Source organism: Myotis daubentonii, chromosome 18, assembly GCF_963259705.1.
Source record: "Myotis daubentonii chromosome 18, mMyoDau2.1, whole genome shotgun sequence".
Taxonomy (NCBI): domain Eukaryota; kingdom Metazoa; phylum Chordata; class Mammalia; order Chiroptera; family Vespertilionidae; genus Myotis; species Myotis daubentonii.
The window spans coordinates 28,808,825-28,836,690 of NC_081857.1; the positions used below are offsets into that span (position 1 = coordinate 28,808,825).

A 27,866-nucleotide genomic window follows, 5' to 3' on the forward strand; every position below is an offset into this window, starting at 1 on the left:
TCATCCTCTGAGCCCTATTGGTCCACAAATACGTCTTTTTCCACAGGAGGAACGATTCATTGGGCTTTAGAGACACCGCTCATCATTCCCGCCTCTTCCTGTCGTGGACTATCCTACTTCCTTGTGGTTGCCAAGGGGTGGGGCCCACGCCGGAAGTTGTAGCGCCCGAGCCTCCGCCCCTTGCTGGCGCGTTCTTGGTGCGGTGGTCTTTGCTGCTCAGGTGGGGATTGTCGGGGTTCACCTACGTCTTACTGCTCTTGCAGCGTTTGTCTCTTCTCTCGGGGTAATTCTGCTTCAGGCAAAACTAAAAACTTGATGGAAAAGGTGCTCCCCTAAAGCTTCCCACGCACCCCTTTCTTCCGCTCAAAAAGTCACAGCCTTAACCCTGTGAACTATCTTTATCTGTCTGTCCCCTCTCCCAGGCGCCCTCAACATGCACCACTTCGCCCCAAGCAGCTTGGTTTCCATGTTTTATGTCATGGCCATCAGGTAAGGCCTTGTTTGCAGAAAGTACTCAGTGTGAAAACCCTTTGAAGTCCCCTGCTCAAGGTCAGCCCTCAGGCCCTTGCCAGCTTGCCTGGCCCTGGATTTCTGAGAATGGAGGCCTTTCTCCCAATTCTCCCCAACACACGGAGCTCCTTATGGAGTCAAGTGCACGCCTGCATCCTGGTGTGATTACCTTGCCTCCAAAGGGACAACAGACACAGGCCTGTGGGTGTAGAGAGGACCCCTGAGCCGGCTCCAAATGGGGTGAGGCAGAAGGTGCTGGAGCCCAGGCTCAAGTGGCAGGAAGGGGGTGGGCTTTGCTCCGTGCCCAGCCCTGTGCCCGGTGCTCACAGTCCAGATCCCCTCCAATCCAACCAGAGGTGTTTCTTTGCTCCCTTTGCCTCCCTCCCTCCCTCCTTCCTTCTTGCTTTACTGAGCACCTGTCTGTGCCAGGCGCTGGGCTACAAAGGCAAAGCCCTGCATCATCCCCAAGACCTCACCGCCCATGGGAGCATCATCAAGAAAAGGGCTGTGACCCCGGTGGGTGCAGGATGCAGGGGGAGCCCCTGGGGACTCAGGGGAGGTTCTCCAGTGGAGTTAAAGCCGCTGGGACCTGAAGGCTGAGGAAGGGCTTTCCAGGTGGAGGAAACTGCATGCGGGAAGGCAGGGAGGCAGGAAGGAGCTCGCCTGGTCTGGGAACTGTGGGAGGGCGATGGAGTCCGGGTCCAGGAAATCTGCTGGGTGAGGTTGGGGTCCCAGAACCCACTCCCTGGGCCCTCTGCCTTCTTGACCTCCTTTGCTCCCGGCTAGGAAGAGGCCCGGGCCCAGCTGCACAAATGGATGCTTTGACATTGGAGAGAGGGAGTGAGCAAGGAGGGGCCAGCTGGTGTGTGTTCGGGGATTGCTTCTCAGAAACCACCTTAAAGGTGCCCCCCTCATCATCATCATCTCCTCCTCCCCCTCCTCTGACACCATGGCAACCGGGAGGCAGCTGGGGGAGCCACCTGTGAGCTGGGCTGAGTTGAGGGGGAGGTGGGCTGGGGGTAGGGACCTCTGCTCCCCCTCTCTGAGCCTCAGTCTTGACATCTAGAATATGGGCACGGCAACCCAGTTGTGGGCTCCTGTCAACCCAGGTGCTCCAGGAAGCCCAGGCCTAGGCCCAGGCGGGACTCCTTAGGGCCGTGGTACCCAACCTTCCTAATGCCGCGACCCTTTAATACAGTTCCTCGTGTTGTGGTGACCCCCAATTTCATTGTTACAAATTGAACATAATTAAAGCATAGTGATTAATCACAAAAACAATATGTAATTATATATGTGTTTTCTGATGGTCTTAGGCGACCCCTGTGAGAGGGTCGTTCGACCCCCAAAGGGGTCGTGACCCACAGGTTGAGAACCGCTGCCTTAGGGGAAAGCCCTGGAGGGAGGTAAGGGCGGGGCTGGGAAGTGCCCTGCATCATCCTGCAGCGGGGGCTGGGCAAGGCAGCGGAGAGTCCCTGAGCCACGTGGCCTGCCCTCCCACCAAGCAGCCTGCCTGGTGTGCCCACTGCACTGTCGCTGCGGAGGAGCGCCAGGGAGCAGGAGACAGGGCCCAGGCACAGACACAGGGATGATCTCCCTGTGAGCCCTGCAGTGAGAAGTCTGGGGTGGGGGCTGGGGGGTCTCCCCTGCCATGGAGCACAGGGCTCAGCTGTTCCCAGAACCAGGTCAAAGCCCCAAAAGGAGCCCTAGCTGGTTTGGCTCGGTGGATAGTGTCGGCCTGCGGACTAAAGGGTCCCAGGTTCAATTCTAGTCAAAGGCACATGCCAGGGCTCAATCCCCAGTGAGGGGCTTGCAGGAGGCAGCCAGTCAGTGGTTCTCTCTCATCATTGATGTTTCTCTATCTGCCTCTTCCTCTCCGAAATCAATAAAAAATAAAATAAAATAAAAGCCCCTCCTGAGGCTGCAGCTCAGATGACTACAGACTGGCCTAAACCAACAGGAACAAGTGCTGTCCCCATCTGGGTGCCAGAATCTGAAATCAGGGCGTCCAGGGCTGTGCTCCCTCGGAGGGCTCCAGGGCAGGGTCCTTCCTGCCTGGTCAGCTTCTGGGGGCTCCTGGGGCTCCTGGCCCCATCCCTTCAATCGCCGCTCGTCTTCATGTGGCCTCTCCTCCATCTTCAGGTGCCCCCTCGTCCTTCCTAACATAACCCCACACTGTGTTCACTTCCGGCAGATCACGTGGCCCCGCCCCTGCTCACGCGCCCATTGCACAGGTGAAGCTACTGCGGCACAGAGAGGGCGAGTGGCTTCTTCCTTGGAGGGTGCACAGCAGTAAAAGGACGGAGCTGGAAATGGACCCTGGGCCGCCCAGAGCCTCTGTCTCCTTGACCTGTGACCTCTGGGTAAGCGGCCATTTGCTCTGATGGGCTTCACCCTTCCCCTCAGCCCCCCACTCACCCCCAGCAGACAGGGGGCCGGACACGGGGGATCACCGCACCAATGCCTCCGGGCGGCTGCTCTCTGTCCCAAGGTCCCTCCCAGCCGGTAACCTTGGCGGAGTCCCGCTGCACTGGGGCGAGGGCCCTGCGTGGGGAACACCCCCCTCCCCTCGCCGTCTGTGGCTGAGATTACAAAGTGCCATGATTTCCCCGTCTGGCTTCCGCTGCCTGCCTCTCCTGGCAGATTTTGTTTTACCTCGAAATGAAATTGATTCGGGGTCTGCAAACCAGCAGACTGCCTGCATTCGCTCTGAGCCGTGGCTCTGCCTGGGGCCTCCTGGTCCAAGTGCCCGATGCCCCCCCACCTCCGTGGTGGCATCCCTCATCCCCTGGGCCCCCATTCAGCACAGGCACCCTCAGCGCTCCCCTGCAGCCCCAGGGACCTGCTGAGCCCGGCCCGGCCGGTCACCAGTTCCCCAGGTCCTGCCTGCAGCCCCGGGTCCTCAAACAGGTGTGGTAGGGCCCTGAGAGTTGACCCCTTAGGCCAGCGGTTATCAACCTGTGGGTCGCAACCCCGGTGGAACTACGACCCTTTCACAGGGGTCGCCTAAGACTATCGGAAAACATATATATAATTACATATTGTTTTTGTGATTAATCACTGCTTTATGTTCAATTTGTAACAATGAAAATACATCCTGCATATCAGATATTTACATGACGATTCATAACAGTAGCAACATTACAGTTATGAAGTAGCAACGAAAATAATTTTATGGTTGGGGGTTACCACAACATGAGGAACTGTATTAAAGGGGTGCGGCATTAGGAAGGTTGAGATCCACTGCCTTAGGCAGAGGGGGCAGACACTGGGTGTGCACTCTGCTCCCCCCCCACATACACACACCTGGCCCCGTGATCATTTATTCATTTCCATTAGTGTATCCTTCATCTGATTCTTTTTTTGTGGTTTCTATGTCCTTTTTAAAAAATTACTTTTTTGTTAATCCTCACCTGAGGATATTTTTTCTATTGATTTTGAGAGTGGGAGGGAAGAGGAGAGGTGGGGAGGGAGAAAAACATCGATGTGAGAGACACACATTAATTGGTTGCCTCCCAGAGGCACCCTGATTGGGGCTAGGAATCAAACCTGCAAGGTACATGCCCTTTACTGGGAATTGAACCCTTGACCATTTGGTGCATGGGCCAACACTAACTATTGAGCCCACTGGGGCTAGGGCTCCATGCCTTTATTTTTCGGGGGAGAACGCAAATGCAGTCCCCACTACCACAAATTATGCAGCCGAGTTTCCCACATTTGGGGAAATCACGGGGTCAGCACATCTGGAATGCAGTGTATCCTCACCTTGGGAAAACCCCCTTGTGATCATGGTCTCCCTCCTGCTAGATAGGTATTCCATGTCTTTTTTTTTATGCTACTGAAGGGCTCACTAAAGTCCTGGAACATCCTTATACCTGTATTTTGAACTCTCTATCTGATCATTTGCTTGCTTCCATTTCATTTAGTTCTTTTTCTCAAGTTTTCTCCTGTTTTTAAATTTAGGAACTATTTGTTAGTCTTGTCAGTTTGGCTTTGTTTGTTTCAATGTATTAGGTAGAAATGCTGTCTCCTGTACTTGGTAGAGTGGCCTTATGTAGTGAAATAGAGATAAGGTGAAGTCAAAGAAGGAAATAGGGTAAGAGACCCTAAGTCAGATAGTGATTAAGTGGTAGATTTGTGACTCAAAACTCTGACTCTATACCAAAAACCTGGGTATGGTCAGACAATTTAACTCTATTGAAACTTATTTGAGTAATTATTTCTCAAATCTCCCAAAGATGGTACACAGCTAGTACTACTCTATATGCATTAAGGACAAGTGAATTACACACAATGCATTCTGTCGGGGTTTACTACTTAATTCTTTTGGGAGCCTGTATAAAGGGGCTGTACTGCACAAAGCTGCCGGATTCAGGTGGAGTGTCAGTAAGGTTCTCAAGGACCACCGATAAAAGTGTAAAATTTGGCCAATCTGAAGACTCTTCCCATCGTATAGATCTAACACAACACTTTAAGAAAGATAATTTAATTTTTAGGAAAAGAGGCACAATTAAAATGTGAAAACCATATATAATAAACTGATATTAGTTTCAGGAACAAGAGGATGTCTTATTGCCATTATAGTCACTTTACAAGGAACCCATTTCAGCCAAGTTGGGAGTTGATTTGCAGTACTGCCCAGTCTCATGAGCTGTGTGTGTGCTGTGGGACGTCCCATCTGACTGGGCCTGTGATGTCCATTGCCTTCCATGCAGGTTGTGGCCATCGCCTAGAGGTAGGCACACAGCCGCTCCAGCTGCCCAGGATTCCCATTGCTTAGGAACAGCAGCTCCTTTTTACCTTCTTCCGTGTGAGCTGAATGGAGTCAAGCACAGATAACTGGCAGTTTTCTCCTGAAGTATTAAGTTACACCCAGAGAATTCTGCAGAGGCTACATTATCTAGATTACATTCTGATGTCATCAGCACTCCCAGAGACCTCACTGCTAGATCCTTCATCCTAATAAATGATTATATTTTCTATGCACATTTTCTCTTTCTGTCTCTATTCTTCCAGTCTGGCATTCATCTTTCCCATTATTCCAAGATTATCTTCTGGACTTTAGGACATGGTCAAATCTCCCAACCTCCCCAAATCTCTCCATTGTGCTTCCCAACCCATCATGTTGCAGCTGCTTTATGCTCTTTCCTTTAGTAACATATTCCAGTTACAGCTAATTCTCTATGACCTATCGATAGAACAGCCTTGGCTTTTCCTCTATATCCTCCTCCTCCTCCCTGTCCTCAAGCCGAGGGCAAGGATAAAAAGAACAGCCCGAATGCTCTCATGTACAAGACTAGGACAGATAGAGCAAAGATTTGGTTTGATGGGGCGGCGGGGTTTAGTCTCTTACACAGTCAACTATTCTGTGGGTGTCCTAGCATATGAGTCAACTGAAGTTTGTTGAATGATGAATAAATGCAACAATGAACAAAAAAGATAAAAAAACAAAGAAAGAAAAATGCAACAATTAGAGTGTGGCCAGCAACCTGAACCAAGTGACTGGGCTTGGCTTGGCCTCCTCTCTTAGCATGAGCATTTTATTGTAGACTACTCTGAGAATTTTGGGAGAGATATAATGTCTTTTGTAAATTAAACCTTACCCCTGCCCCCCTTCTGTATCATGTGATCAGCCAGGAAGAAGTCAAGATAAAGGGAATAAAGATGAAATACAAATAACACACTACTCTTGAGGGAAGAAGAGGTCAAGGTTTTGACAGTGGGGCTCTTCCTGACAGATAAAGTCCTTATAGAAAAAATTAAACAACTGACCTTTCTCATGTTGAAGCCAACTGTTTTCCAAATAATACTGAATACAACTTTCAAATTCTTTTGGGTTATAGTTGCCAACCAGGATAGGAATAAAGGGATCCAAGGCATCAAATCCTTCCTGGAAAAGAAAAAGGATAAAGATATAGTAATTGTTAAGTGACACACAAAGGGCCTGTACGCACTAGGTCAGTGATGGCGAACCTATGACACGCGTGTCAGAGGTGACACGTGAACTCAGTTTTTTAGTTGATTTTTCTTTGTTAAATGGCATTTAAATATATAAAATAAATATCAGAAATATCAATCTTTGTTTTACTATGGTTGCAAATATCAAAAAATTTCTATATGTGACACGGCACCAGAGTTAAGTTAGGGTTTTTCAAAATGCTGACACGCCGAGCTCAAAAGGTTTGCCATCACTGCACTAGGTAGTGCTTTTGGCCACACATACTCTTTTAAAGATAATCTCTTTTCCTTCTGGTTCATGTTGCCTGTGTGTGTGTGTGGCTGTTGCAGGCAACTGTGTTCTATGTTGACCTCATTAGAAATTCAATTAAAAAAATATTTTTATTGACTTCAGAGAGGAAGGAAGAGGGGAGAGTTAGCTAGAAACATCAATGATGAGAGAGAATCATCGATCGGTTGCCTCCTACACGCCCCCAGCTGGGGATCGAGCCCGCAACCCGTGCATGTGCCCTTGACTAGAATCAAACCCTGGACCTTCTGGTCTGTAGGCCGATGCTGTATCCACTTAGCCAAACCAGCCAGGGCATGAATTCATCTTGAAAATAAATTCTTCTCTATCAGTTTTCCATGGCTTAGAAATGGTGGGTATTAACATTGCCCAACCATGGTCTAGAAGGTTCCTTTAACTGGGTGTTATTAGTAGCACATATGCATCCAGGGTAAGCTTAAAGGGGCACCTACTGGCCAAATTTAAGCATCGAAATAAATAATGGTAGTAAAAATTAAGAATCCACATGTCTGTACTGAAATAAATAAATATATAAGGTAGAAAGGAAAACTCTTACATATAATAGAAAGCCAACTGATACATTTAGAGGAAATGATGGAACTAGAACGTATCTATTTTGCTATTATCATGATAACTAATTTAGGAAGAATCACCAATGAGTACTAAAACTAGTAAGGAGAAATTTGAGGAGTAACAGGATATTTACCTAGTCTCAAAATATACATCCACAAGGTTATTTATTCACTATAAAAGTAAAATAACAACTTCACTGAGGAGAAACCAAATGGATGCCACCTTAACTATGTGTTCAAAGTTAACATTGCTAGTAGTAGGAGAAACAGGTTTCATGTGCCTCCTAATATTATGCACTAAGAGCACACATCCCTTCTAATATCACATATAATCAGGAGAAAAACATCAGACAACTTCATAAAATAACCCCTAAGATAACTGGCATGCATTCTTCAGAAATAAAAATATTGCCCTAATCGGTTTGGCTCAGTGGATAGAGCGTCGGCCTGTGGACTGAAGGGTCCCGGGTTCAATTCCGGTCAGGGACATGTGCCTTGGTTGCGGGTGCATCCCCAGTGGGGGGTGTGCGGGAGGCAGCTGATCGATGTTTCTCTCCCATTGATGTTTCTAACTCTCTATCCCTCTCCCTTCCTCTTTGTAAAAAATCAATAAAATATATTTTTAAAAAAAGAAAAAAAGAAAAGAAATAAAAATATTAAGATTATAGAAGACAAAGACTGAGGAACTGTCCCAGGTTAAAGGAGACTAAAGACACATGACAACTGAGTGTAACACACTGCCCAAGACCCTCTTTTTTCTGTAAAGAATATTGGGATATTCTGTCAAAACCAGAATAAGTTGCATAGGTTAGGTTAACAGTATTATATCGATGTCAACTTTCTGATTTTGACAGCTGTGCTTTGGTTATATATTAAGATATCTTTGGCCGAAACCGGTTTGGCTCAGTGGATAGAGCGTCGGCCTGCGGACTGAAAGGTCCCAGGTTCAATTCTGGTCAAGGGCATGTACCTGGGTTGCGGGCACATCCCCAGTAGGAGATGTGCAGGAGGCAGCTGATCGATGTTTCTCTCTCATCGATGTTTCTAACTCTCTATCTCTCCCTTCCTCTCTGTAAAAAATCAATAAAAATATATTTTTTTAAAAAAGATATCTTTGGTTTTAAGAAGGACACATGATTTTTAAATAAAGAGGCATCCTCTGCTGAAACCGGTTTGGCTCAGTGGATAGAGCGTCGGCCTGTGGACTGAAGGGTCCCGGGTTCGATTCCGGGCAAGGGCATGTACCTGGGTTGCAAGCATATCCCCAGTGGGGGATGTGCAGGAGGCAGCTGATCGATGTTTCTCTCTCATCGATGTTTCTGGCTCTCTATCTCTCTCCCTTCTTCCTCTCTGTAAAAAATCAATAAAATATATTTAAAAAAAAAAAAAAAAAAAAAAAAAAAAAAAAAGAGGCATCCTCAGGTTACTGCCACATATTCAGAAAAAAATGAATGAAGAGGAAGAAGAATAAAGCAAATATGATTAATGTTAACATTTTAGGAATTTGGGTGAAGTCATACAGGAATATAATTTTTATCCAAGTCTGAAATTATGTAAAAAAAGAGAAAAAGATGTCTTTAGACAGAATGACTATCTAAGGGAAACAAGTTTTTCAATGGTTTGACCTTTCCCAGCAGTTCCTGGGGCAGATAGGCTTTCCGGGGCTTAAAAAGAGACCCAGTCTGGCTCAAAGTCATCACAATGGCACCTCCATTCTGAAAGAAAGGAGAAAAAGACAATTAGAAAAAGCTAAAACAGATAGAAGATCTAAAAACACTTTGAACAATTGTAAGCAAAGTAATTACACCAATATTTAAATAAAATGGTTTTGAATAAGCTTACTCCAGTTAAATGGAAAGATTAGAAACCAAATATATAGATTTTAAAATTGGTACAGTTATGGGAATTAAATGAGATAAAAGAACGTTCTGTCCATAAAATTAGAGACTGCAAAGTGCTAGGAATGACATAGTGGAAGATCTTTGAAATGAAAATACATTTCTCTCTGAAATGTGTTAGGCATCATATCACTCACCCAGTCATTTTTCACCATCTTCCTCAGGTTGTGAATAAGTGCTAGTTCCTCTGCGGCGATCTGCACATTGGTCAGTGTGCAGGGGAGGAAGAGGTGGGAGCAGAAAGAGGCCATTACTTGCTTTTGCCTGGATGCTTCACTGAGACAAATTACTAGTAATTGATAATGACTAAAAAACCTTCAATTACTACGTAAGCATAGTAGAGGCTGAAGATAAGCCTCTGAGATAAGCTACAGAGCTGTTGGCCCTAAAACTGCTGTGCTTCTGGAGTTTAAAAACAGTCCCCAAGGGCGAAAACACCCACTGTCTCCAAATACCCCCAAGATACTTCTGATCTCTTTTTACACCACATAGCCTCATTTTGAAAAGAGAATAGAAAGAAAAAAACTGTACTAGTAGCTTCTGTTGTCATGCTCTTTTCAAATACTGTCCCTTCCCTAGACGGTTTGCTCAGTGGATAGAGCGTCGGCCTGCGGACTGAAAGGTCCCAGGTTCGATTCCAGTCAAGGGCATGTACCTTGGTTGCAGGCACATCCCCAGTAGGGGGTGTGCAGGAGGCGGCTGATCGATGTTTCTCTCTCATCGATGTTTCTAACTCTCTCTCTCTCTCCCTCCCTCTCTGTAAAAAAATCAATAAAATATATTTTTAAAAAAACAAAATACTCTCCCTTAGTTTTCAATGGATAGTGGAACTTGGTATCATCCTCTAAAAAAATTGACTTTAGCCCTGATTGGTTTGGCTCAGTGGATAGAGCGTCGGCCTGCGGACCAAAGGGTCCAGGGTTCGATTCCGGTCAAGGGCATGTACCTTGCTTGCGGGCACATCCCCAGTGGGGGGTGTGCAGGAGGCGGCAGATCAATGTTTCTCGCTCATCGATGTTTCTAACTCTCTATAAAAAATCAATAAAATATATTTTTTAAAAAATTGACTTTAGAGAGAAGAGGTGGGAGAGAGAGAAAGAAACATCAATTTGTTGCCTCCTGTACTTGCCCAGACTGGGGCTCAAACTCACAACCTGGTATGTGCCTGGCTGGGAATCAAATCCACCACGTTTTGGTGTACAGGATGGTGCTCAATCAACTGAGCCAAACCGGCCAGGGCTGTATCAGCTCCTTTTGATGCTATTTTCACTATACATCTAATTCAAATATTCCTAGGCAAGAAAATATATTGTATGTCTACTATGCCCAGACTATATATAATGTGGCACCAGAAACCAGAGAAACCAGAGCAGAGAAAGTCAGTTTTCCTACTGGACTTTTATCTTCTCTTTTCAGCGTGGTCCTTCCCCAGAGAGCATTGACTCCATCCACTGCCACCAGGAGGTGAAAAATACCCAAAGAACTTTGCCTCTTTAGCTCTTTGAGCACAATCCCAACGGCGTCCGTGGCGTTCCTCACCCGTGTTATACCCTGTAGCAAAAGGGAGAGTGGCTTACAGTCCAGCCTGTCTGTAAGAGGCCTTCTCTGGTATCGCACAGTACACAGTATCTTTTTTTTTACCTGTTCAACTACTTCTCCCAGAGAACTGCCTTTCTCAATGCTTTCTCGCTTATTCCAGACATACTTCTCTTGAATTTTTATCTAAAGCCAAACAAAAGGTTGTGTTATTAGGAATCAGCTTAAATCTATTTTTCAAGCCCTATAAGAGGTCTATCTCAGTATGGAAGTGAATGCTATCTAGCCCATTTCTGCCTGAAACTTAAACACACACACACACACACACACACACACACACACACACACACACACACACGATTCTGACTATAAAGGTCCAGGATAAGACCTTGACACCTACATTTTTAATAGGCTCCTAGATGATTCTAAATATCTAGGTTTGAAAACCTCTGGCCTAGAGATCATATTCAAGAATTACTAGAGTAAAGAGTAATTTTACCAATACATTTCTGGTTCCAAAAAAGATTTTATCTGTAGAAAATTATGTAGTTAGAATATGCTTTTGAGAATCTGAGCCTGTGACCTTGAAAAAGTCAGTTAATTAATTTGAACTTCAATTTGCTACCCACAAGATGAGAACAGCCTACTGATTGATGGCTCTATGGGAATGAGTTTCAGATTGTGAGCTCACTGTGAGTAAAATACTATATATGCAAGAAGTAGAAAATGGTATAGTTATCTCAACCATGATACTAGTTCTCCAGTCTACTGGTACTTGGGGCACAAAGGAGATAAAATCTATTTAAAGAATGGCCAGCACCAAACTTCTGGGAGTCTAATCACCTGACTCAAGAAACGCTCATTTGTAGTTTTGAAATTCTTCAGCCAGACCGAAGCCTCTAAAGGTTGATCAAAGCGCTGTTTGTTGTAGGAGGACTGCAGAAGATCCCGGCAGTCTTTCACCCAAAGATGAGCTACAAAAAGGGGGGTGAGGGGCACAGAGAACAAAGTAGGCAGGAATTAACTGTATACAACACAAAATACTCTATTGACTGTAAGTCATGGGGAATGACTTTAGTGTCCTATATATTTCTTAAAGCCTTGTTTCCAAGGTTTATTTTAGATTAAACATTATCATTACTCAACACACAAGGCATTCCAAGTGAATTAATGGTCACCTCAGCTTCCTGGTAGTTTCTAAAGATAGTCATAGAATGTGGATGCACATACACAACAAGGAAGGATATGTACAAAGAATGAGAGTTTAAGTTTTTAAGCTCCAGAATGCTGATTACCAGTACCATGTCAGTTTCTCTGGATATGATGGCCATAATGCCTGTGATGACCTCTAAGGTGGGAGTTTATGCTCTTGGGCATCACATACCAAAGTGAGGACTGCTGGGCCAAAGTAGTTCATTCTTATTATCAAAAGGTTCCAGGAAGCTTTCAGCTGAATTTCTTCTTCTTTTTAAAAAATAGGTTTTTATTGATTTTAGAGAGAGAGGTAGACAGAAACATGGACGAGAGAGAAACATCAACATCAATGGGCTGCCTCCTGCAGGCCCCCTGCTGGGTACTGAGTGTGCATCCAGGGCACGTGACCTCCTGGTGCATGAGTCAACCAGTGACCCACGCTGGCCAGGCAGCTGAATTTCTTCTTGTTGCATTTACTTCACCTTGCACCTTGCTTGTCAGTAATATGAAGAAATTGTGAAGTAGTTTAGATGATTCTGTACCTGGAGCAAAGGCCTCTCCTGTAGCCATCAGAGAGCCCTGTCCGAAAGTTAAAGCCACAACGCTCCCACAGCAACAGGATAACAAACCCGTACAGTGAAGATAGAAGTTCTTACCATCTGGAATATGCAGTATCAGCCAGTCCTGTTTTGCACAGAAATGAATAATATGGCAAAGACTGAGTGTTTTTCCTGTTCCTTTTTCCCCATCTAAAGCACTTGCTGTTAAAGAAAACATTACCAGAAGGAACACTTCTGCTAACAAAGAGTACACTTGCATTTCTTCTTTTCTCCCATTTGAGGGAGGAAAGCACTGGCTTAAGACAGCCCATGTAGGCAGGAAAGGATACACAGAACGTATCGTACAGCTGGATGAGCAAAATTGGTGTTTTTCAGGTAATGCAGAAGCTCTAGGGCTGGTTTCCTTACCATCAGGCAAGCTTCATTGAATGTCTTCATCTAATAAAACAGGGAAGGAGAAAGGAGAGAGTAGGTGTGGAACTTCTAACCTGTTCTTGGTATGCACACTGAGTCTAATATAGCAACAAATTGTATATTTTTAATTTATGCAGTTAGGAGGGGTTGAGTTGATTCTGATTTTGAAAATATATCCGTATATGATAATTAAGCTAAAAACTGAAACACATGATCTCACACCAACTAACGTAAGAGTCAGCTTTTGATTGTATCTGTTATGAAGTACAGATATTGCATCAGTTAATTGAAATCTACAAATAATACAGACATCACACAACATAACTACCGGTAGGTATTCCACTTAGGGTTGATGTAAATACTAAAAGCATATAAAATGCTACTTAATGCTACCTCTAGCATGGCTCAGTGGTTAAGTGTTGACCTATGAATCAGGAGCTCACCATCTGATTCCCAATCAGGGCATATGCCCAGGTAGCAGGTTCCATCCCCAGTAGGGGGCGTGCAAGAGGCAGCTGATCAATGATTTTCTCTCATCATTGATGTTTCTTTCTATAGCTCTCCCCATCTCCCTTCCTCTCTGAAATCAATAAAAATATGTTTTTAAAAAGTCAATGGAAAAAAATATCCTCAGTCAGGATTAACAACAACAACAAGGAATAATTTCTGAGGCTGAAAATAATTCAGCAGGAGTTAGCAAAAAGAACCAATCATGTCAACAAAATATGCTTGCAGTTATTCATGATTTTTTTTTTTTCTGGTAAATCCTCACCCCAGAATATATTTTCCATTAAATTTTTTTTAGAAGTGGAAGGGAGGGATGGAGAGAGGGAGAGGGAGAGAGAAACATCGATGTGAGACACACATCGATAGGTTGCCTCCCGAACACAACCCAACCAGGGCCAGGGATGGAACCTGCAACCCATGTATATGCCCTTGACTGGGAATCAAACCCAAGAAAGACCCTTGGGTGTGAGGGCTGACACTCCAACCACTGAACCACACCAGCCAGTGTGATCATGAATTCTTTATTGGCTACAACACAACCCAAGCAACTCTTTGGGTTTAAGTTATGACCATAAATCTAGAATTTTCTGAAAATCTGTGAAATTGAAGAACATGATACATCTAATCCAAACATAATTTCTACATGTCTTAGGAATACATTATAATTTTGTTTTTCTATAGCATATTCACTATTTTCATGATACTTTTCTAAAGAAATATTAAATCCATTTTTTTAAACAACTATTTAAATATTCAAATTTCCCAAAACCTGTTAGGTAAGGAAAATAGCAGAATATTGTTTATTTATTTAAGAATATTTTGGCCCTAGTCAGTTTGGCTCAGTAGGGCATCGTCTTGCAGACTGAAGGGTCCCCAGTTCAGTTCTGGTCAAGGGCATGTACCTTGGTTGTAGGTTCCTTCCTGGCCTGGGATCTGGTTGGGACTTATGCAGGAGGCAACCAACCAATGTGTTTCTCTAACACTGATATTTCTCTCTGTCTTTCCCTCTCTCTTCCACTTTCTCTAAAAATCAATGGAAAAATATCCTTGTGTGAGCGTTAAAAAAAAAAAGAATATTTTGCCTGCCCCCAAAAAGGATTTTAATCAGTTAAACACAGATAAACATTGGCTTAAAGTAATAGCACCATTAACAAAAGATGAATTCATCTATTGTTTTAAGATTCAAGTTTCATTTTTTTATAGTTTTCTATTCATTTCATCACATCACTTTGCTATGAACAGCTTGTGTTCTGGGCTCCCTCCAATTCCCTCCCCTGTTCTGAGCACCTGCATTGCATATCGAGGAGGCAGGCCATGGGGGAATATAGTCTTCATATCCTGGAGGGGTAAGTTGTAGTGCTGACCCTCATGCTTCTCCTCATGCTTGGCCTATGAAATAAAAATGCAAACAGATATAATGGGGCTGTAGACAAAGTGACAAAGTCTTTGAAAAGTGGAAAGGGCCTGATAGACAATACTGAAGAAACATTCATCTCTCAGAATTGAAAAGCATATCTTTCATTTCTTATCTTAAATAAAAAATATGCTAGTTGTTGTACCCAAATCCAGTGTGTATATACAGCTGGGGTTGGCCTGAAGGATGAAACCAGTTGCCCAGCAACGTAAACCCTAGATGTGGAGGTAGCAGTGACAATTCTTGCCATCTGGATTCTTCTGTGCTGTGTATAGAGATGATCCAGTCATGTGACAAGATCATCTGCATGCTGCTGTTTCCATAGAAACTCTAGAGGAATTGGCAGATGAAGAGACTATATTCACAGGGAAAGGCACTTTGATGATTTCATTCACTTATTCTATTTCATTTTGTGCTTTTGAAAGTAGGTGAACACTGGAGATATAAATAAAACATACCCTGCTGAGATAGTGTTTTGGGTAATGAATTATTTTTTTTCCTCCCACATGCACAGAAGCATATGTTAAGATGGGGAAACTCAGAGAGTAGGAAAACAAACAAACAAACAAAAGCTATTGGTTTTCTTCACATTGAATCACAGACCTTACAACTAACTTCATTTATGAGAGGCAGCAATAATGCTGGGGAAGGAGAAAAAAAAAAATCAACATCTAGTCTAATGGGATCTGAAGCAGAAAATACAACACTGGATACCACTGTAATCCTAGCTTCTGCTGACAAACTTCATTTTAAATGCAGCTCTTCTCCACAAGTCAAGTTACTTCCTTCTCTAGAACTAGGAAATCCACTTAGAAAAACAGATAGAAAATAGTCCCAGATGGGTTATTACAGGAGTGGGCAAACTTTTTGACTCGAGGGCCACAATGGGTTCTTAAACTGGACCGGAGGGCCGGAACAAAAGCATGGATGGAGTGTTTGTGTGAACTAATATAAATTCAAAGTAAACATTATTACATAAAAGGGTACGGTCTTTTTTTTCTTTTAGTTTTATTCATTTCAAACAGGCCGGATCCGGCCCGCAGGCCGTAGTTTGCCCACGGCTGGGTTATTAGGAAAACTAGGTTCTGTAACTGTTCTGCTGTGATCTTGGACAAGTTAAGTTGACTTCTTTAGAATTTTGCATACCAGTCTATACTATGGTTGACTATCATTTTTAAAATAAAGTTTTATTGGAACATATCCATTTCCATTTGTTTATAACAGAACTAAACAGTTGTGACAGAGACCACTGTGGATCATAAGCTTAAAATTTTACTATCTGGTCCTTTATGGAAAATGTTTGTCAACCCGTCATACAGTAAGATCAATAATATCTGCTAAATTTAACTTCTGAGGAATTGACTTAAGTATTTACTATGTGCCTGCTCTATCCCCAGCAAAATCCTTGGCATAAAATGAATTCAATGGCAGGATTAAATGAGAACAAATGTGGACTGACCTGCCTAAGTGTTTTATCTATATACTAGAGGCCTGGTGCACAAAAATTTGTGCACTCAGGGGGAGAGGGGTCCCTCAGCCCAGCCTGTGCCCTCTCACAGTGTGGGACCCCTCAGGGGGATGACCACCTGCTGGCTTAAGCCCGCTCCCTGGGGGATTGGGCCTAAGCTGGCAGTCAGACATCCCTCTGGCAGCCCGGGAGCCCTCAGGGAATGTCCACTTGCCAGTGGGGAGCAGGCCTAAGCTGCAGTCGGACATCCTTAAAACTGCTGCTGAGGCGGGAGAGGCTCCCACCACCACCGCTGTACTGGCAGCCGTCAGCCTGGCTTGTGGCTGAACAGAGCTCCACCTGTGGGAGCGCACTGACCACCAGAGGGCAGCTCCTGCATTTAGCGTCTGCCCCCTGGTGGTCAGTGTGTGTCATAGTGACCAGTCATTCCCAGTCTTTCTGCTGTTAGTGTCAGTTTGCATATTACCCTTTTATTATATAGGATAGAGGCCTGGTGCATGGGTGGGGGCCGGCCTGTTTGCCCTGAAGGGTGTCCCGGATCAGGGTGGGGGTCCCGCTGGGGTGCCTGGCCAGCCTGGGTGAGGGGCTGAGGGCCGTTTTCAGGCTGGCCACACCCCTTTCAGGGTGGGGGGGTCCCACTGGGGTGCCTGGCCTGTCTGGGTGAGTGGGTGATGGCTGTTTGCAGGCTTGCCAAGCCCCCCAGCAGGGACCCTCACCCCATGAGGGTGTGGCCAGCCTGGGTGAGTGGCTGATGGCTGTTTGCAGGCTGGCCACAGCCCCTTCAGGGTGGGGATCCCCACTGGGGTGCCTGGCCAGCCTGGGTGAGGGGCTGATGGCTGTTTGCAGGCTGGCCACAGCCCCTTCAGGGTGGGGGTCCCCCCTGGGGTGCCTGGCCATCCTGGGTTAGGGGCTGAGGGCCGTTTGCAGGCTGGCCACAGCCCCTTCAGGATGGGGTTCCCTGCTGGGGTGCCTGGCTAGCCTGGGTGAGGGACTGATGGCTGTGTGCAGGCTGGCCAAGCCCCCCAGCAGGGACTCTTACCCCATGAGGGTGTGGCCAGCCTGGGTGAGTGGGTGATGGCTGTTTGCAGGCTGGCCACAGCCCCTTCAGGGTGGGGATCCCCACTGGGGTGCCTGGCCAGTCTGGGTGAGGGGCTGAAGGTCATTTGCAGGCTGGCCACAGCCACCTCAGGGTGGGAGGTCCCCGCTGAGGCGCCTGGCCAGTCTGGGTGAGGGGCTGAAGGCCATTTTCAGGCTGGCTAAGCCCCCCAGTGGGGACTCTCACCACATGAGGGTGTGGCCATCCTGGGTGAGGGGCTGATGGCTATTTGCAGGCTGGCCACGGTCCCCAGCCACCCAAGCTCTCAGTGGAGGCTGGCTGGAGGCAGGTATCTGGGATTTATTTGTCTTCTATAATTGAAACTTTGTTGCCAATAAGTGGAGTCTACAGCCAGCTCAAAGCAGGCGGGAAGCTTGGCTTCCTCCATAGCCGGGGCAATCAAGCTTCCTGCTTGCTCCAGCTCTGTGGCTGCTGGCCGCCATCTAGGTTGGGTTAATTTGCATATAGTTGCTCTGATTGGCTGGTGGGTGTGGCTTAGAGCATAGCAAAAGTATGGTCAATTTGCATCTTTGTCTTTTATTAGTGTAGATATAAAAGCCTAAGAGACTGCTACAGCTAAACTACTGGTACGACCAGAACGACTGGTCAACCAATTGCTATGATGTGCACTGACCACCAGGGGGCAGATATTCAACACAGGAGCTGCCCCCCGGTGGTCAGTGCGCTCCCTTAGCCAACCTCCTGCAACCCCTCCCCTCCCTGGTTGGCCCCCTGATAGGCCTCGATCATCAGCCAGGCTGAGGTACCCTACCCGAGCATGAATTTGTGCACCGGGCCTCTAGTGTTATAATACCAGACAGGGGGATGGGGATGATCTGGGTTCCAGAATGCTGTCTTGGGTGCATTGTCTGACTACATGTACATTTTCTTGATATGTAAAATGACAGCAGCAGAGATTATAAGCACTGAAAAAAATTCATATACATATTAGCAACTCACCGGGTCATTCTCACTGGTGCAGGAAATAGCTCTAGGACTCTCAAATGAAACCTGGTTATCCAGGTGAGCAGCAAGGCTCTGGGGTGCCTGGGTCCCCAGGTGCAAAACATGTCCAGGGTCCAACTAGAAAAGAAACCGTGTTAGTGTTTTGTAATTTTAAAAAATATATATTTTATTGATTTTTTTTACAGAGAGGAAGGGAGAGGGATAGTTAGAAACATCAATGAGAGAGAAACATCGATCAGCTGCCTCCTGCACACCTCCTACTGGGGATGTGCCCACAACCAAGTACATGCCCTTGACCGGAATCGAACCTGGGACCTTTCAGTCCTTAAGCCGATGCTCTATCCACTGAGCCAAACTGGTTAGGGCTAGTGTTTTGTAATTGTAAAGTTTATGCTTGCTACAACACTTAGTTTTTAAGCAATATCTGCAACAGGGAAAAATGCCACTAACATACATTTTATTTTTATGTAAAATGAGGATCCTTGTACTTATTGTAATTCTCTAAGTATAATCACATTACTCTGGCTCTGAATCTATTTCAGCTTATGTTGCTACTAGAGGCCCAGTGCATGAAATTCATGCACTGGGGGGAGGGGGTGGGGGTGGGGGCGGGGCCCTCAGCCTGGCCTGTGCCCTCTTGCTGTCCGGGACCCCTCAGACATCCCTTTCACAGTCCAGGACCCTTGCTCCTTACCGTTTGGCTCGCTGCTCCTTAGAGCTGCAATGGAGGGAGGAGAGGCTCCTGCCATCGCTGCTGCACTTGCACAGCCTGGCTTCTGGCTGAGCGGTGCTCCCCTTGTGGGAGCACACTGACCACGAGGGGGCAGCTCCTGCATTGAGCGTCTACCCCTGGGTGGTCAGTGCACATCATAGTGACCGGTCGTTCTGATTGTTCCACCATAACGGTCGCTTAGGCTTTTATTATATAGATGGGACTATCTGACAGACAGTGCACCCCCAGATTGAGAGAGGGTGCAGGCCAGGCCAAGAGACCCCACTGGTGCACAAACAGGGCCGGGGAGGGACGCAGGAGGTTGGCCAGCCAGGGAGGGACTGCGGGAGGGCTCCAGGGCATGTCTGGCCCATCTCACTCAGTCCCAATCGGCCGGACCCCAGCAGCAAGCTAACCTACTGGTTGGAGTGTCTGCCCCCTGATGATCAGTACATGTATAGAGAGTGGTTGAGCGGCCTTAGCATATCATTAGCATATTACGCTTTGATTGGTTGAATGGACGACTGAACACTTGGCATATTAGGCTTTTATTATATAGGATACCAGGGCTCTGTCCCAAATGGAAACAAATAATTCCATTAGAGATTGTTCAGGAACATAGTACAGCCATTAACCTGAAGCAGGAAACTTCTTTTAATGCTCTTGCCCACAATGATGAATGGTGGCTAGTACTGTTCAATTCTCAGCTGTCTGTCCAGTAATCGTAGTCACTTCAGTAATTAGGGGATTAGTGCAATGTTCCTATTTGGTAGGTATAATTATACCCTCCACAATTTTCTTGCCAGCTGTGTCCTGGAATAAAGAACCTTTATTGATAAAAGAATGAGGAAGCATCTAGGTAAGTGAAAAGATAATGCTAAATTCAGTGAACTGCATGTGGAAACCTCTGAACTGGGAAGGGATTGGGGGGATGGAGTGCAGAGAGAGGATGATTCAGGAGTCAAATCTGGCAAAATGCTAACTGGAGAACCCCCAAACTGAGTTTGAGGATAATAGGCTTATGTAGGAGTGAAAAGATGGCAGTTACAAGGGAAAGATTAGGATATGAAATCAGCAGAAGCAGATATGAAAGATGGCTGCAATAAGGAAGATACCCGATAAATCAACAGGTAACATAAAAACTGCCTGTATTTCTATTTAGTCTTACCAAGCAGCCTCATGAGTGCAGAAAATGTGTTGTTTTTGTACCAGCCCTCATAACACTTACATCCACTTAAAAAGACCTTAAAATCAATAACAACTTTCTAATTGGTTATCTTTACCTCTAAATCTTTGATTCTTCATCTTTCATAGTGTAAAAGACTTGTCCTCCCAAATAGTAAGTTTAACCTTCTTCTAATAAAAAAGTTTCGTTTTGCCCTAGCTGGTTTGGCTCAGTGGATAGTGCATCGACCTGCAGACTGAAGGGTCCCAGGTTCGATTCCCGTCAAGGGGACATGCCTGGGTTTCAGGCTCCATCCCCAGTGGGGGGAGTGCAGGAGGCAGCTAATCAATAGTTCTCTCTCATCACTGATGTTTTTAACTCTCCCTCTCCCTTCCTCTCTGAAATCAATATATATATATGTATATATATATATATATATATATATATATATATATACACACACACACACACACACACACACACACATACATACACATACACATAAAAAGTTTGGTTTCCTACTAATGCCAAAATAAGCCCCAAAGTCCTTAGCATGGTAATCAAGGCCATGACTTCAATGGACCGCTCTAGTCTCATTCCTGTATGAACTCCATATTCTAGCCTATGACCATGTTATTCACTTTGATACTTCTATACTGCTCATTCTACTTCAACTTCCCTCTCTCCCTATTGAAATCTTACTCCTCCTTTAAGATTCATCTCAAATGTCACAACCTCTGTGAAGCTTTTCCAGATACCTCCAGTCAAAAGTAATTATTTTCCCTCTCTGCTGATAGCACTTTGTCTTGCATGGCATTAAAAAAAAAAAAAATATATATATATATATAAAATTTTCACCCAAGGATATTGTCCCATTAATTTTTAAAGAGAGTGAAAGGGAGGGGTGCAAAGAGAGAGAGAGAGAGAGAGAGAGAGAGAGAGAGAAAACATTGATGTGAGAGACACACATGGACTGGTTGCCTCCTGCACAACCCCCAAGCTGAGGATTGAAACGTCAACTGAGGTATGTACCCTTGACCTGGAATCAAACTTGTGACCCTTTGGTCTCCACTGAGAAAAACTGGACAGGGCAATAGGTTCTTTAAAAAAATATGTATTTTTATTGATTTTTAGAGAGAGGGAGAAAGAGAAACATGGATGTGAGAGTGGAACATCAATTGGCTGCCCCCTGCATGCCCTGACTGGGAATTGAACCAGCAACCAGACCTGTATAAGAGACAACATTCAACCAACTGAGCCACACCGGCCAGTGCTTCCATGGCATTTTTACACTGCCTTGAACTGCATTCGTGGCTTTTGTTAACTGAATACTTGTTAGATGTGAGGCAATACAGAGTTTTAAACACATTTCTGAGCCAAGAATCCTAGAAGATAGGTATAATATCATGTTTTATGATGAGGGAAACCAAGATTCAGGGAAATTAATCCTGTCTAAGGTCAGAGTTGGCAGGTGGTGAAGCCAGAATTCAAATTCAGGTTTGTCTGACTACAAAACCTATTCTTTTTATTATATACTAGAGGCCCGGTGCACAAAAATTTGTGCATTCGGGGGGGAGGGGGGGTCCCTCAGCCCGGCCTGTGCCCTCTCGCGGTCTGGGACCCCTCGGGAGATAACGACCTGCTGGCTTAGGCCTGCTCCCGGGTGGCAGAGGGCAGGCCCAATCCCTAGGTGCAGCCCCTGGTCGGGCTCAGAGCAGGGCCGATTGGGGAGTTGGGGCGCCGCCTCCTGTCATGCACAGAGCAGGGCGGATTGGGAGGTTGTGATGCCACCCTCAGTCACGCTCAGGATAGGGCCGATTGGGGGGGTTGGGGCACCGCCCCGTCACACTCAAGACAGGGTTGATGGGGAAGTTGTGGCACTACCCCGTCACGCACAGAGCAGGGCCAATCGGAGTTGGGGCGCTGCCCCCTGTCATGCACAGAGTAGGGCCGATTAGGGGGTTGGGGAGCTCTCCCCTGTCACGCACAGAGCAGGGCCAATCAGGGGGTTGGGGCGCCGCCACTCTCACACTCAGGGCAGGGCTGATGGGGAGGTTATGGCTCTACCCCGTCACACACAGAGCAGGGTCCGTGGGGTGGGGGTGGGGGTTGGGGCCCCACCCCCTGTCATGCACAGAGCCGCAGGGCGATCAGGGGGTTGGGGAGCTCCCCCCTATCAGGCACAGAGCAGGGCCGATCAGGGGGTTGGGGCGCCTTCCCCTGTCAGGAACAGAGCAGGGCCGATAGGGAGGTTGTGGCCCCGCCCCCTGTCACACACAGAGCCACAGGGTGATCAGGGGGTTTGGGCGCTGCCCCCTGTCATGCTGATCCCGGTGCCGGGAGGCCTCTCAGCTCCGTTGATCCCGGTGCTGGGAGGCATATTACCCTTTTACCCTATATAGAATAGAGGCCTGGTGCATGGGTGGAGGCCAGCTGGTTTGCCCTGAAGGGTGTCCCGGATCAGGGTGGGGATCTTCACTGGGGTGCCTGGTCAGCCTGGATGAGGGGATGATGGCTGTTTGCAGCTGGTCACACACCCTTCAGGGTGGGGGTCCCCACTGGGGTGCCTGGCCAGTCTGGGTGAGAGGCTGAGGGCTGTTTTCAGGCTGGGGGGGACTGAAGCTCCCAACTGCTCCTTTTTTTCTTTTTTCTTTTTTTTATTCTGAGCCAGCTTTAGCTCTGAGGCTCCAGCTTTTAGGCCTCCACTCCTGAAAGCAGGTATCTGATTTGTTTAGGTTCTACAATCAAAACTCTGTGTCAACTCCAGGTCTGAGATCCCAGCTAGCTGAAAGCTGGTTTCTGGGGTTTTGTTTAGCTTCTATTTTTGTAACTATGTTTCAAACTGCCAGCTCAGAGGCCTGCAGTGGCAGGCGGGGAACGTTGGAGTCCTCCGTCACTGAAGCAAGCAAGCCTCATGTTAGTTTTAAGCTGCCTGGCTGCCGGCCGCCATCTTGGCTGGCAGTTAATTTACATATCGCCCTGATTAGCCAATGGGAAGGGTAGTGGTCGTACGCCAATTACCATGTTTCTCTTTTACTAGATAGGATTATCTTATACACAAGTCTGTCTTCCATTCTAGGACACACACTTGGAAGAGAATGGATCAGATTTTATTCACCTTTGTATTTCCTTCTCTAAGTAACACACCACAAATACTTCATACTGTGCTCTGGAATAAAGAATCTTTCATTGGAGACATATAGCAGGGAGTATGTAAAGCATCTAGCTAAGTGAAAATAAATTGCACTAATTCAACTCAACTGCATACAGAAACCTCTTAAACTAGCACTTATAGATTTAATATAAAGTAACAGAGTTGCTCCAACTTTGTCTGAGGATTGCAGATTCCAATGTTTATCAAATATCCAAATTCTCTATATTTCCCAGCCTCCTGTGCAAATTGGGGTTATTTTATTAATTCTCGTAAATGAGCTCTACATGAATATAATTTGTGTCTTTTCTAGTCAGTCAGCTTAGCGTGACTATAAATCCTCTTTCTTCCCCTGTCACGGCAACCTACGTGCTGAGGTGGCATCCCAAGATGAACCTTCATCCCATGTCAAGCCCCTCCTACACGTGCCTGTAAACCACTCTGGAAATACAGCAACAGGAAAAACAAAACACATGCACAGATCTTGATAAACAACATCATTTGTTGTGTTAAGCCAATGAGAATTCAGGGTCTGTTGCCTCAGTAAAGCAACATGAATAGTATACCCTACTATTGACAGGACAGTGTCAATTCTACTGGAGAGAAAGTACCATCTCTAAAAAGTAGTGAAGTGGAAAATTTAAGATATTCAAGGACCACAAGGTGGTGCTATTTCTACAAGAATTCTATGACTTTTGTTAACTGCTTTTTGAAGCAAATTAAGAGCTAGCAAAATGGATTCCTTACTTATCACAGCATTATATAGGGCATCATCCAGCTAGTCTCTTGCTTCCAGGGAAAACAACTATAAGTACAATAGCCTCTACACAGTTCCAGAATGAACATCATGCAGTTAAGAATAGCATTCATGAGCCAAATCAAGACAGTTACTCTAAACCAATCTATGTGAAGCACAAAATTTCTTCAGACATCTCTGCATTTTGGACTTGTCTTCCTTGTCTGCTATTAAAGAAGAAATTGTAGCTTTTTAAATGCTGAAACCAGAATCCTTCCTCTGTTGATCCTTGCTTTTATTTTCATTTGATGTACATAGGTTTATGGTAAACCCCTGGAAAAAAGATGAATTCTATAGGAGGAAGGGCTGCTTTTCTAGGAAATCTAATCTGCAATAATTAAACAATGAGATGGAAGTGACTAAGCCCTTCTGGCTCAGTTCTCATTTTTCAGGATACAGCTCTGGGAGGATTTCCTCTGGATCCTACTAATCCAGGTTAAGTGCTCCTACTGGGTGCTTTAGTAACAGCACCATACTATAACAACCATTTGTTCATGATTCCACTACTGACTTTGAGATCCTAAATTGCATGGACTATAACATGCACTATAGCACAGTGGTTGAGGCCACAGGCTTTGAAGTCAGACAGACATGGTACCTAGTCTGGGCTCTGCAATTTCACAGCCTCTTACTTTGCCTTTCTAATCCTCAATTTCTGCACCTGTGAAACAAAGGTATCATCTAGTTCCTGGGTTATTATGACATCTAAAAAAGTAAAACATTAGCCCTGTGCCTGGCACATAACGAATGCCCAACAAATAGTAACCATTAGTGAAATGAGTAATCTGAAAATCCTCAGTACTTGCAATATGGAAAGTAATGAAAACTATTTGCTAAATAAATGAAAGAATGAAGTAGAGCAACAGAATGTTTTTTTCATATATGATGTTATTCAACTATCAGATACTTAGGGTCTAAACTGGCAACATATTTTTCTTTTAAGTACTTTATTAAGAAATGATAATCCAACTAGAGAATACGAATAAAAGTTAGAACTGCAATCAATCTTTTAAAAAATGTTACTTCTCCTATGGCATGGTAAATTCTCAAACAGAACTATTCTATGGAGACCTTGTTACTTGAAGATTGTTAGGGCAGCTGGGAGTGAAGTGAATGGGAAGGGAAATGGAACTGTAACTGTTCTTTTGAGTGTGAACTTATAAATTAAAGTCAGCTGAAGTTCTCTAGAGCATTTAATTCTGGATATAGTAAATCCATATAAAAACAGAAGTCCACCTACAGATAGTTTGTACAAAGCATTGAAGTCAGTTAGGACTCACCTTATGGACCCTGGAGACAAGTCTTGTCACTCCTTTCAGCATTGTCCCCACACTCTTGAAGAAGTGGAAAGGTCGGCCAGAACTGGGAAAAGACATTTGCACAATGGATTAGTATCCTGAATACATAAAGAATGCCTATAATAGATAAGAAATGAGAAGACACAGACAGACATTTCACGGAAAAGTTTATACAGGTGGATAGTAAACCCATGAGAATTCTCATTACAAATCAGAGAAATACAAATTAAAACAACCACAATGAGATCATTCACAACCACCATTTTGGGAAAAATGAAAAGATCAGACAATAGCAAATGTTAAAGAGGCCGTGAAGGAAGCACTAGGAACTTTCATACATTGTCAATGAGAGAGTAAATACAAATATCTTAAAAAACAAATTTGGCATCATCTTGTGAAGTTGAAAATGTACAAGTCTGAAAACCCAGGTATTCTATTCTTTGGTATTTATTCTACAAAAACACTTATACATGTACACTGGAAAATATCTATAACAATGGACTTAGTAATAGAATATGAAGCATTATCAAAAATTGTGAAAAGCCCAAATGTCCATTGGTAGAAGAGTGAGTAAACAGAGATATGGTCATACAATGGAAATCCATACAGAAATAAAAAGAGTAAATTGCAGTGACATGCATTACATGTATGACTCTCAAAAACTAATATTGAGCCCTGGACAATATTAGTCCAGGTTGGAGCATTGTCCTGTATACCAAAAAGGTTGTGGGTTTGATTCCCAGTTGGGTAAAAGCGGGAGGCAACGGATTAATACTTCTCTTTCTCTCCCTTCTTCTCTTTCAATAAAAAACATATCCTGGCCCTAACTGGTTTGGCTCAGTGGATAGAGAGTCGGCCTGCGGACTCAAGGGTCCCAGGTTCAATTCCGGTCAAGGGCATGTACCTTGGTTGCGGGCACATCCCCAGTGGGGAGTGTGCAGGAGGCAGCTGATCGATGTTTCTCTCTCATTAGTGTTTCTAACTATCTCTCTCCCTTCCTCTCTGTAAAAAAATCAATAAAATATATTTAAAAAAAACAACACATATCCTGAAGTGAGGATTAAAAAACAAAACAAAAAGCTAATATTGAGTAAAAACTATTATATACAGCAATAGAACATATAAAATTCAAAACAGCTTGCCCTGACCAGTTACTCAGTGGTTAGAGCGTTGGCCCTTGGACTGAAGGGTCTCGCGTTTGGGTTTAATTCCTGGACAAGGGTACATGCCTGGGTTGCAGGTTCAATCCTTGGTCCCAGTCTGGGGGCGTGTAGAAGGCAGCCAGTTGATGTGTCTCTCTCTCTCTCTCTCCATCCTCCCTTCCACTCTCTTTAAAGATCAATGGGAAAAATATCCTTGGGTGAGGATTAAAGAAATCAAACATACAAAGCTTAATTCATCACTTGGGGAATCTATACTATATACTAATAAAAGCCTATGTGGTCATCATGTCCTCATGCCATGATGCCCTCATGCTGTAACAATCCATCACCAGGAGGCTGTGTGTGCGGTGAGCGTAGGTAGGTGGGCGGGGCTGCGTGCATGTGGAGCAGCGGAGGCGAGACCCCCGGCTCTGGCCTACCTCTTTGGGACAATCCATCCAGGAGCCCCAGTGGGTGGGCGGGGCCTACCTCTTTAGGGAAATCGATCGAGGGGCTCCCGCACTGTGAGAAGGCATAGGCCAGGCTGGGGGACCTCCCCCTCGAGTGCATGAATTTTGTGCACTGGGCCTCTAGTATATACATATTTAGTAAAATTGAAAGGAAAAAGCAAGAGAATAAGCACATCATTTGGAATAATGCTTACTCTTAAAGAGAAAGTAAAGAGATAAGACTGGGGCAAGGCAGACAGAGAAATTGGTAATGATCTCTTTCTAATGCTAGCTAATGGGTACATGAATATTTGTTTTGGAGAAATATGTACTGCATATTTAATTGGTATAATGGTACCCAAAAGACATGTTAGTTAAATGGGTTGAAATTTCCTTGACCATTGACATCTGTGCATGGTTCTCACTCTTGGCTGCACACCAATGTCTGTCTTACCACCAAAGAGGTTGGCTGGCTGGTCAAGGTTGGCCTCCGCTGGGATGACTGACTCTGCTCTACACTGTCTCTCATTCTCTAGCCGTGTATCCTGGACTTGTCATAGCAGTGGCAGAGGTCCAAGGGACCTGAAATAACTTAAGACCTCTTCAAACCTAGCTCAGAATCAGCATGGTCTTCTGTCACATATTATTGCAGATTCAAAGGATGGGAAGTAGATTTTACCTCTTTATGGGAAGAGCTGCAAAATCACAATTTTTCTGGCATGGAAACCACTGTACTGTTAAAAAATGGAGAAGCTTGAATGTAAACATGGCTAT

The 27,866-nt window shown here is 45.2% G+C and overlaps 1 protein-coding gene, 1 long non-coding RNA gene and 1 other non-coding gene across 3 annotated transcripts in view; 1 reads left to right on the forward strand and 2 right to left on the reverse strand.

The window, feature by feature from the left end:
* The first annotated feature begins 157 nt into the window (after window positions 1-157).
* LOC132221175 (uncharacterized) lies at window positions 158-27,728 on the forward strand. The gene is made up of 3 exons (XR_009449912.1): window positions 158-220; window positions 2,702-2,870; window positions 27,629-27,728. It is a non-coding gene; the product is annotated as an uncharacterized LOC132221175 (long non-coding RNA).
* Window positions 4,166-4,322, reverse strand: LOC132221422 (U1 spliceosomal RNA). The gene has a single exon (XR_009449974.1). It is a non-coding gene; the product is annotated as a U1 spliceosomal RNA (small nuclear RNA).
* DAP3 (death associated protein 3) overlaps window positions 4,978-27,866 on the reverse strand; it is a 30,257-nt gene continuing 7,368 nt past the window's right edge. Inside the window, 12 exon segments of the mRNA XM_059675166.1 lie at window positions 4,978-5,322; window positions 6,280-6,397; window positions 8,952-9,041; window positions 9,362-9,421; window positions 10,617-10,775; window positions 10,866-10,946; window positions 11,604-11,734; window positions 12,611-12,703; window positions 12,844-12,952; window positions 14,723-14,824; window positions 18,374-18,496; window positions 25,484-25,565. Coding sequence (XP_059531149.1) covers window positions 5,237-5,322; window positions 6,280-6,397; window positions 8,952-9,041; window positions 9,362-9,421; window positions 10,617-10,775; window positions 10,866-10,946; window positions 11,604-11,734; window positions 12,611-12,703; window positions 12,844-12,952; window positions 14,723-14,824; window positions 18,374-18,496; window positions 25,484-25,565 — 1,234 coding nt within the window. The 3' untranslated portion in view covers window positions 4,978-5,236.